The 11,475-nt window shown below is 30.5% G+C and overlaps 1 protein-coding gene across 1 annotated transcript; it reads left to right on the forward strand.

Annotated features, from left to right (window-relative positions):
• The first annotated feature begins 1,770 nt into the window (after positions 1–1,770).
• On the forward strand, positions 1,771–7,928 carry LOC101514495 (outer envelope protein 61). Its single transcript, XM_004506193.4, has 11 exons — positions 1,771–2,151; positions 2,897–3,127; positions 3,830–3,886; positions 4,017–4,145; positions 4,409–4,486; positions 4,575–4,645; positions 5,061–5,110; positions 5,217–5,415; positions 5,524–6,127; positions 6,720–6,863; positions 7,472–7,928. Exons 1-11 carry the CDS (start codon positions 2,056–2,058, stop codon positions 7,616–7,618), a joined length of 1,806 nt encoding a protein of 601 aa, XP_004506250.1. The 5' UTR covers positions 1,771–2,055; the 3' UTR covers positions 7,619–7,928.
• Positions 7,929–11,475: the final 3,547 nt, after the last annotated feature.

Genomic DNA, 11,475 nt, shown 5'->3' on the forward strand with positions numbered 1-11,475 from the left:
TTATTAGTCTAAATATCTTCAATCGAATTCGAATATAAAATTTCACAATTGTATAAGAGTTATAGAATAGAATGATAAAGAAATCACATGTTCAATCATCAATAACGAAATACTAACAATATTAAACATATTATGTACTATTAAAAACAATATAAATTGCTAAGTGAAACGTCATAGCTCAGCTATCAAGTTAAAGTAAGTTGAAATTTTGGATTAATTTATTTAAATATCCATTTTTTTTAAGTCACCAAAATATTTTAAATAGAAAAATATATATTAAAATGTCATATTTTTTTTTTCTTTCGAAGTAGCTTTTCCGTCTTGCGACCATATGAAGGAATTTTATTTTATGCAGTAGAAGATCGCATTCAGGGATGTGACCATGTACAATGTTTCAATTTTTTTCATCTTCTTCTTCTTCATTTTAAAAATTGAATAGTTGTTAATTTAATAAATTAAAAATAATATAAATATCTAAAAAAACAAAATTCTCTTAATAAAATCAAATAAAATAAATTGAAAAAAAAAAGATGCGGTTGAATAAATGTGCCAAAATAAATAATGTGTTGTTAAAAATCCCTACTAGTTTGTATTTATATTATTTTAACAAGTCCATCATATATTAACGATAAATTAGCAACTTAATTCTATTTTATTAACAACTTTCTCTTATTTTTCTTTGAATCTAGTGAATAAAAATAATTATAATTAAAAAATAGTAAATTATATTAATAACATCAAACAAAATAAATTAAATTTACACTTGAATAATTGTTAATTTAATAAATTAAAAATATTTAAAAAACAAAATTCTAATAATAAAATCAAATAAAATACATTAAATTGAAGAAAAAATGCGGTTGAATCGATGTGTCAAAACAACTGCATTAATTTTGATGTATTTTTTTTTAATTTAATGTATTTTGTTTGATTTTATTAATATAATTTACTATTTTTTAATTATAATTATTTTTATTATTACTAATTTTATTAATTTTTATTTTAGATTCAGATAAAAAATCAGAGAAAGTTGTTAACAAAATATAATTAAGTTGATAATTATTTATAAAATAGGAGAGAATTTTGAAAATAATATAAATTTATTTCTACAAAAAATAAGAAAAAGTTGTCAAAATAATATAAATTTATCTGTACAAGATATTAGAGAATTATTAAAATAATACAATACGTTATTTATTTTATCACATCTATTATGTATTTTTTTTTAATATATTTTATTAATAAAATTTTGTTTTTATAAATATATTTATTATTTTTTATTTATTAAATTAATAATTATTTAATTATTTAAATAAAAAGAATTTTTAAAAAAAACTTTAGTACACAGTCGTACATTCGAGAGTCACTTCAATTTTTTTTTACATGGGATATTTTAACGACTTTAAAAAAAATATCCGAAAATTTGTCCATTTCAAATCCCATACCTTACATGGTATGGTATTTACCGTCTTTTATCTTTTATAAAAAAAAAAAAAAAAAAAAAAAAAAAAAAGAAAAAAAAAAAAAACTAATCACTATCTTGTTTTATCATGTCAACCTTTATCTATGTATCAAACCAAATCCGTCTTTAGATACTTATATAGTTAGACTAAGATCCGAAGATGACGTTCGTACGATGGAAATAAACCCTGAATTAACACAAACGGTTAGATCTGAATCAAACGACTATGAACTCTGAAGTGCACCCGATCCAAATCGAAATACTATAAGAGACGTGGAGGGCTAAAGAGTAATAATCGAAAGAGACAGCCAATAAATTCTCCAACTCTGTTTTGTTTCATTCCGATTCAACTTTCACGTTTTTTCCCCTTTCTTCTTTTCAGGTTTGGTAGGCTACACCGCCAAATTGAAGAACTCTTTCTTTGCTCAAAATTACATATTCTCTTTTGCACTTTCCCTATTTCTCAATCCAACTTTCAATTTTATAAAATCTATAAAAAGGAAAATAAGAAAACCACACCTCACTTTTCTTCTCTCAAGCTTCGATTGTGATCCGGTCGCGGTTGCTTTTGGTTTCTATTGGGAATCGAAATAATGTTTAACGGTATGATGGATCCTGACTTGATCAGAATCGCTCAGGAACAGATGAGTCGTATGTCACCTGCTGAATTGGCTCGGATCCAACAACAGGTATTTTTTTATACAAATTTTGTGGTTTCGCTTGTTGATTTGTTGCGTCGTGTTTTGTAATTTTAGTTATAATGTCAAAAGGAATGTGATTTCATTGTGAATTCAGCAATTTTTTATGCCCTTTATTGAGTGAAGGTAAAATTGACAATTCAAAACTTTTCAATGAGTTTTTTTTTTTTTGAGTTATAAAATTGATGTTTAAGATATTATTATGCTTGCTTTTTTAGGCTGAATCTTAGTGCGTTTGGTTCTGCTATGACAAAAATTGATTTTTGAATGAATTCATTATAGCTAAAAGTGACTTGAATGTAAAGTGATTTATATTTGGGTACATTCATAAGTTGAACCAGGCTAAATATCAATTGTAGAGTCAAGACTAAAAAAATTAATTTCAAGTTAAAATCAATTCCGGAGAGAAAATCAACTCTACTTGAGATTATACAAACTTGTCAAATCAATTCTACACACTTGGAATCAATTTTGCCTCCTTTAAAAAGTGGAACCAAACATGGTTTGACAAAATCACTGTGGCACCATGATTTTGTGAAAGCCCTAGATTGTCGTTTTTGCCAAAATCACGGTGACTCACCATGATTATGTCAATCTCACCATCAATTCAAACATGCACTTAGTTTATAGGGTTAGGCCTTTTTACCTTTAGAGACGTGTATGTTCATATTTGAGATATGGTGGAGAGTTAATTGTTATGTTGTGTTTTTTTGTTGTTGTTGTTGTGGAAATGCAGATGATGTCTAATCCAGAGCTGATGAGAATGGCTTCAGAAAGCATGAAGAACATGAATCCTGAAGATTTTAAACTTGCCGCTGAACAGTTAAAGCATACTCGGCCTGAAGAAATGGCCGAGATTGGTCAGAAGATGGCTAATGCAACCCCTGATGAAGTAGCGGCTATGCGTACCCATGCTGATGCTCAGATCAAATATCAATTGAATGCGGCTGAGATGCTGAAGAAGCAGGTGAGTAGTTATTTATATATCAAGTGTCTTTGTAAAACATGAATTGTGAGCTACAAACTTCTTTTTCCTTCTTTTTTATATTGATACTTGTGACATGAGATGAATCCAAAGGATAAAAGAAGTTGGGAGCAAGCTCCTCTATTCTTACAGTGCACCCTTTGGTAGTTTCAAAGTGTTGTTGATAATCGCATTCCAATTTTTTGTGATGGAAGCGTAGTGTTTGCATACGTTGGTCCTTATTTCTGAAAACCCAAATTGTCTACTGTAAAATCAAATTATGATGATATCAGGAAAACCCTTTTCCTCAATTGTTTAGGCTTCAAGAAGGATCCATAAATGGAATTACATTTGAATAATACTTCCATAGAATGAATGGTTTGATGAAAAATTTACTTGGTGTTATTGAATAAAGATATGGAATTTTCCTTTTGTACTACTCTAATGACTGATTACAAAATTTCATTTTCTGTGAAACCACTTGGTGTCTTGTTTGTTCATGAGGTGTCGGTTTAGTGGTAAGAATTTGACCTTGTAACCTCAGGCACAAATTTCAAATTCCTTTGGTAACAGTTGTAAAATAGCAATTAATGTCACTTTAATTAATTAATTATAATAATAATAATTTTCCCTTCTCCAATTTTTTTTTTGAAGTTGGTGTCTAGTCCAGTGTTTGTCTTGATGAACTAAAATTTAAAATTTCAGGGAAATGAATTTCACAGTCAAGGGAGATTCAATGATGCTTTGCAGAAGTATAAGCTGGTAGGTGGACTTTTGAAATTGCTTAACACCTTTTTCGTCTTCTTAATTATCTCTATTTTTGAGACTAAGGGGAATCATCACTTTTTAGGTCTATCACCTTGTTTTAATTTTAATATATTTTACATTCTAGGCTAAGGAAAATATCAAAGAAATTCCATCTTTTCAAAGTAGAAAGCTTCTTTTGGCATGCTCGCTGAACTTGATGTCCTGTTACTTGAAGACAATGCAGTATGATGAATGCATAAAAGAAGGTTCCGAGGTATTCATTATTCCTTTCATTTACCATTGCAATGGGACAATAATCATAAATTTGAATAGCCATCTGCAACATGTAAGTAGTGGTTTTATGGGGAAATTTATCAGTCAAGGAGACTGTAATTTACATTGTAATATGTAAATATATGATTGCTATTTTGATACAGTGCAAATATTGCCTTAGATTCTAAACTGCTATGAGTTTACTTTCTGTTAAATTGGCTGTTTCATCGCATCAATGCATTGATGCGCTTTTAACTATGGCAGGTTTTGGCATATGATGCAAAGAACCTTAAGGCTCTTTATCGAAGAGGTCAGGCATATAAGGAACGAGGCCTGCTCCAGGTGAGCTTCAAGTGACTTAATTAACATTTTGTATTAGAGTGGTTAGTGTATTTTCATTTATATTTAATGGCTTTCCTGGTTCGTTTAGGATGCCGTTACTGATTTGAGCATGGCACTTGAAGTGTCTCCTGACGATGAGATAATTGGAGAGCTTTTACGGTATGATCTTGCTCCCTTTGACAGAATTGCACTTGTCATAGGAACATAATTATTTGTTCATCTATGTATTGCATATATGATACATCTACATGTATGACTGTTGTAATCGACAATTCTCTAATTATGGGTGATTTTTCATCAAGTTCTACTATCATTCAATGTAAACAATGGTTGGGATGCTGAATTAAGTATATCTGTGATGTAGTTTTGTTTTTTCCTATTGGATATTGAGTAACCTCTAATAAAGGAGTTATGTCAGAAGTAAACTGGCGCTATCCCTCTATTCCTCTTATGTAATTAATTAATAATTAGAGAATAGAAATGTTATTTTCTTTTTAGGATAATTTCCTTTTTAAAAAGAGGGGAAACGTGTTGTCTTTGCACTCCTGATTAATTCATCAACTGTTTATTTCAGGGACACCAAGGAACAGTTGATAAAGGAAGGTGGTGATTGTGCACCTGGAAGTATGTGCCCCTCTTTCCTTTTGCCTCTTTTACTTTGGCTCCAGCCCCGTGAACTTCATGGTTCTAATGGTTGTCAGATTTAACCTTGTTGGCATCATGCATGCAGGATTAGTTATTGAAGAAATAACTGAAGAAGTCGAGAATGTGCCTTCTGGAAACAACAAAAGCTCTTCTTTCGAACAAACAGTTGATCAACAAAAAGAGTCTGGTGGCTCGTCTAAGAGCAGCAAAATAGTTAACAATGGAAATCCAAAATTAAATTCAGACAGTTTGGATACACTGAAAAAAGATCCAGAAGCCATCAGGTAGTTTGAATTTGTTGTAAAAAATGTGCTAAGCATACTAATTTCTTTGTTTTTAATTTAATCATTGATATACAAAAATGATTTACAATCTTGTTTTTTGTTGTATAGGACATTCCAAAACTTCATTTCAAATGCCGATCCTGCCACTCTGGCTTCTTTGAACATCGGACAATCCAAAGATGTGTCTCCAGATATGATTAAAGCATCCTCGGATATGATTGCCAAGATGTCACCTGATGAACTTCAAAAAATGCTTGACATGGCGTCTTCATTTCAAGGGGACAACCCGTTTTTCAGAGGTTCCCCTGATTCTCCTTTCAACCCTGGGTCGATACCTCCCAATGTGACACCTGATATGTTTAAAACAGCAAGTGATATGATAAGTAAAATGCCGGCAGATGACCTTAAGAAGATGTTTGAAATGGCATCCTTACTGAAAGGGAAAGAATCTATTCCATCATCATCAACTGTAACTGTAAACAAGAACGAAAGAAGTGTTTCTCAGTCAAACCTCTCATCCTCCAGTAGCAATCATGCTTTTGGAGATTCAAGTACTTCTCGCGATGCATTTTCAAATACGAGGAATGCTTCAGAGCCAAACTTCCCGTCCTCAAGTACTGATTTACAAGAACAGATGAGAAACTTCCCATCCTCAAGTACTGATTTACAAGAACAGATGAGAAACCAGATGAAAGATCCAGCTATGAGGCAGGTATGTTCATAAAGGAGATGAACGATCATCGTCCTGCTTCTACATACCCGGCTAGAATAAGCGCAACCAAATTTCATCTTTCACCTCTCATATGTTAGTAGTTATTAATTTTTTATTAAGGGCTGTTTGTTGCAACTGTTTTTAGAAAATAAATCATTTTTTAAAAATGAGAATATGAAAATAATCTAAAAACTGCTTCATTTGAGTAGCTTCTCCTAAAAATCATTTTGGTATATGAGATTTTAAAAAAAAAGTGATTTTCATTTTATAGTAAATGAACACAAGTTTCTGCTTTCCTAAAAATCTCTAAAAAAATAATATCTAAATTATTGAATATCAAAATCACTTTTATTTTTTTTATTATAATTTGTAACAAACAGAACCTAATTATACCCTTTAATTACGTACTCGTGTGGCTTTTAGCTGTCACCTTCCCTGTCTGATATTTACTTCTACCTGGTCAATGTCATGCACTTGTGTTTTCTTTTTGGCAATTATTTTACCGATTTTATATCTTCGACACATTCTGATGTTCAGGATTATTATGTATGTTGCCTTCTTTTAATTTTTTAGTTTTATGTTGTTTTGACAGATGTTTACATCAATGGTTAAAAATATGAGCCCAGAAATGATGGCAAACATGGGAGAACAATTTGGTTTCAAGCTTTCACCAGAAGACGCAGCAAAAGCTCAGCAAGCCATGTCATCCTTATCACCAGAGAACTTGGATAAAATGGTATTTTCTTTTCCAAAAAACTATATTGTTTAAATTTGAATTCATCAATAAAATTTTCTACCTAAGACTAAGATGGCAAGATGGTGTGGCCATTCTAGGAAATGTAACAAAATGTGAGAGAGAGTATATGAGCTTGTAAAACATTCAAATATTATAAGCTGGTTAACTTTATATGGTTGATTGGCGTTCTGTTAATGGGTGATATTACTTGCGGGGATGAGCATGTGGAGGGTAAAACACACATCTCTACTCTTAGGTAGCAATCCCAGTCAGTGGCGGATGGTGGATTATAGCAGCTAGCCAAAAATTCTCCATGTAAACATGGCGTTGCGGCCTATGCTGAAAATTTGACAACACGGTCCCAATATGTCTTTGGGGACTTGCATGGTAGCACCATGGCTCTCATTGTGTTAGGATACACAATAAAGGAGAGTTATAATGGTTAATATTAATTAGAGAAATATCATGTACATGGGTAGAGAGGAACTATTCACATACGTAACACTTGGTGATTAAAGCAGTGACCCTGTTGTTGAAGGGGAAATCGTAGAGTAGTGACTCTGTTGTTTCATTATAGTAGTATGAACCTTTTCACACTGTCTTTGCAGATGCTTTGGGCGGACAGGATTCAAAGAGGAGTTGAATGTGCAAAAAAGACAAAGAGCTGGTTCCTAGGGAAATCAGGCCTAGTCTTTGCAATATGCATGCTCATTTTGGCTATCATTCTTCACCGGCTAGGTTACATTGGTGGCTAGAATAAGTGTTACACATTATATAAGTTTCCTTAAGGGTTAAAACTCAAGCATGGCCTTTTGAGGTGAAATGATTGAATGTGTTGTATCTGCCAGCAAGTAACAAAGGAGAGAGGAGGGTGAAACATATCATTGGTTATTTGGAAAGTAATGCCATAATGGTATCTCATCAGATTTTTCAAATTGAGGATGTGATTGCCACTGTTTTTTTTTTCTGTGTAATATATTATTAGCTTTTGAATTTTGAGAACCAAGAAAGATCCTACTATTCAGTAAATTTAATCATATTCCATACGCAAAAATTTTAATGCTACCAGTGACTCAGTCAGCCAAGGTTTGGATAAAATCATAAATCACTTCTGAATTTTTCGTCTACAGCTAACGGAAACACATAATTTATTATCTATAAAGATATACACTTTATATTTATTTTCTGCAAATGTATGAAAATAGATGACAATTAGATTCAGATCCAGTAGGTAGGGATGGCAATAGGCCATACCACGCTTTGAAAGACTTGAATTAGGTCTAGGATTAATTTTTAGACATACGGCCTATCATAGGTTTTTTTTTCTCGTCTGACCTCACTTTTTTAAAAATCTGACCTGACTTGGAAACTTACTTAAAAAACTTATTCACATTAAAATATTTAAATGTTCTATTCATACTGTATGATGCTCTCTACATACCAGTATCAATGTATATATCTATATAAAACAAAAAAATTAAATTTTCTAACAAAATAATTTTAAAAAAATCTGAAACAAATTTTCTTTAAACCTTAAAAAATAATTTTTTGTTTCAAATAATAGATTTTTTTTTTAAACAAACGCATCTATTATTTTGCTATCGAATATAGAACGATTATTGAGTGATAAAATATATATAGGCCAATCTGTTAGGTCTAATAGGTTTTTTTATAAGTCTTGAGTCTTACCTATTTAAATAAACAAACTTTAAAAATAGTCTGAGCCTAACTTTTTTATTAAAAACCTGCATAATGGGTATGAGTAGGGGGACAGATAATTATCAGCAAAATTAAACAGGTATGAGTACATGTATTATATATTACCCGTTATGCACTCGCACTTATATTATTATTATTATTATTATTATTATTATTATTATTATTATTATTATTATTATTATTATTATTATTATTATTATTAGTATTATTATTAATATTATTATTATTATTATTATTATTATTATTATTATTATTATTATTATTATTATTATTATTATTATTATTATTATTATTATTATTATTGGGTGTGTTTGTTTGAACTTAAATAAATAAATAAAATTTGTTTGAAATGATTTAGAAATTTTTTTAAAAAATGATTTTCTTAACTACTGTTTGCTTGCTACTATAAACATAATTTTTTTTTGTAAAATAAATTTTAACCTGTCTGTATACAATTTTATAAAATAATTTTTTTAAACTACAAAATTACCATAAAAGACATAAAAATGATTTTCAAGAAAACATATTTGTTTGAAAAAATATTTTTTAAATACTTGACTTTTCTAAATACACATATATCTATCTACTCTCTTATGCATCTCTATCTCTCCCTTCAATTTCTATCTATTATCTCTCTTACTCTCTAGTATCTCTCTCTACCTCTCTTTTTTATCCTAAATAAATCAATTAATTTAAGTCTTAAATTTCGTAATTTTTGGATCATTCTGGAAAATTAACATATAAATAAATCACCCTGAAAATATGCAAGTAATAGATTTTTGAGGTCTTTTCTAATATTAACAATTGGGCCCTTAATTAAAAAAAAAGTGCAATTTTAATAATTAAAAAAATTGGAAAAATAATTTTTAGTACATGTACATATATATCAAGTTATATGATGTTCTACCTTATCAATTTACATGATTCTTTACACATACCAATGTACATGATTTATATATATCATACTCAAATTTGTTTCATGCAAATTTTTAAAAATAGTTTGGGTTAAATGCATTGCATCTTGCAAGAATTCTTTAATCAAATTCATATATTCATTATCCATATTACTTTCACAAAGCATAAGACATAGTTTCATTATTCATTATATATATTATAAGCCATAATTTAAATAGCTAAAGCGGACATTTTAAAAATTGATCATTGTAACTGAGTACTAATCAAAAACTAATAAATAAACACACACGTATTAAAGGGTTACCGACAATAGGAACATAATTCAACTATCAAGTCTTGTTCAAAGTTTTGCATGCGAAATATAGCGTTTGTTAATTTAATGAAACAAAACCAAACCCACAAAAGTTCATACTAAACACACTTTTTGATGCACAAGATCAGCTGTTAGCTGCAAGTGCAGAGCATACTTAAATTACAGAATTTAAAGAAGAATACGATAAGGGAAAACAGAATATGATTAAAACATATTAACAAATACTTACAATGGAATCAAGTTCTTGAAAACTGAAAACGAAAAATACAAAATAAAATATAGGAGACACTCAAGAAACTCTCAAGATTTCTAACAGAAGCTATGTTGCTGTATTCCACTCTGCCTTGAACTGAAGACAAGCCTTGCTTATATAGGGAAAGGGTCATGCTTGTACAGCTTTGGTGTAGTGGAGAAAATGATGAGATTCCTTCTGCTTTCGGTGCCACGTTTGGATTTTAGTGTGAATGGCAGACAAGTGCTCGAATCTTTTGCTTTTGCTTTTCAGAAATAATCGTATTTTCTGATAATAAAAGATTTTTTTTTTTTTTTAAGTCTGGAATCTAATATGGGCTAGGTTCGAGACTTATTTTTGGTGAAGTCTAATTTTGGGCTTGACCCAATACGTTTCATGATAGACTTTTTTTTTTATGGGCCAAGAGTATTGGGCCGTCATATTCATTTTATGGGTAACAAGATGTCGAAACAGTCGTCTTCATTTTCATTTTCTATTTTGATAGAGTCTTCTGAAGCACTGTCTGAGGAATGTTTTGATGATTGAGCCTTACTTTTGAGAAGTTAGGCCATGATTTCAAAGTATTCCTCCTCGGATTTTGCTGCTGCTAGTTGAGTTTGTGCAAATGACTTTTGGGCCAAGAATTTAGTTGCCATTGGGTCTAGTTTCTTCATTCCTTGCCTCTGGAGCCATGTCGACACAACTTGTTATTTGATGCTTGGTGGAATAGAGAATTTGGTCCACCATCTGACTTTGAATCTTCTTACAAGAATTGTTTGAGTTTCCTTTTGATTGATGTCAAAATACCAGGCTAATACCCATGGTAGAAAGAATTTTGTAGAGAATAGCATTAGGGGGTGAAAAATGCATTCCCTTTCTGTTGGTTTGTAATGAGTTTTGTATAATTGGAAGCTTTCTTGGACTTCCGTTTTTAAGATATCTGGAATGGAGCCGAAAAATTTCCACCAATGAGCAAACCACTGTGGAATTTTTGAAGGTTCCATGGTTAGGTTAAAGAAAAACGTTGTACCAGGCTTGTTGATAGTCCCAATAATTAAAGGTCCTACAATGGTTTACTGTAGTTTTGAAATCAATTGGGAATTGTTTTGGTGTATAAAGACTTGATCCCCATTCTGAAGGTGGGATGATTTTGTGGATTTTGGCAGTTGAATAGGCAACTGGGCCTTCTTTTGGATTGTCTTGAATTGTTACAGATCCTGTACATTCAAGAATAGATTTATAGTAAGGCTGGGATTTTGATAAATCATATGGTTTAAAAAACCAGCCTTCTGGAAAAATCTTTGAGATGACTAATTGAGGATTTCTATTATAGAAATGATCCTCGATTGTCCAAATGTTTTGATAATCGGTTTTGACAAAATATTCTAATTTTGGTTTAAAAATAGTAATTTCAGAATCATTTGAAATAATTT

The sequence above is a fragment of the Cicer arietinum genome, chromosome 6, assembly GCF_000331145.2.
Source record: "Cicer arietinum cultivar CDC Frontier isolate Library 1 chromosome 6, Cicar.CDCFrontier_v2.0, whole genome shotgun sequence".
Classification (NCBI taxonomy): Eukaryota; Viridiplantae; Streptophyta; class Magnoliopsida; order Fabales; family Fabaceae; genus Cicer; species Cicer arietinum.

Bases quoted from the DNA above. Each gene is read 5' to 3' on its own strand.
- LOC101514495 (XM_004506193.4), top strand. From the start codon at position 2,056: ATGTTTAACGGTATGATGGATCCTGACTTGATCAGAATCGCTCAGGAA. The intron at 3,128-3,829 runs GTGAGTAGTTAT...TTAAAATTTCAG, and splicing joins CTGAGATGCTGAAGAAGCAG to GGAAATGAATTTCACAGTCA. The intron at 4,646-5,060 runs GTATGATCTTGC...TGTTTATTTCAG, and splicing joins ATAATTGGAGAGCTTTTACG to GGACACCAAGGAACAGTTGA.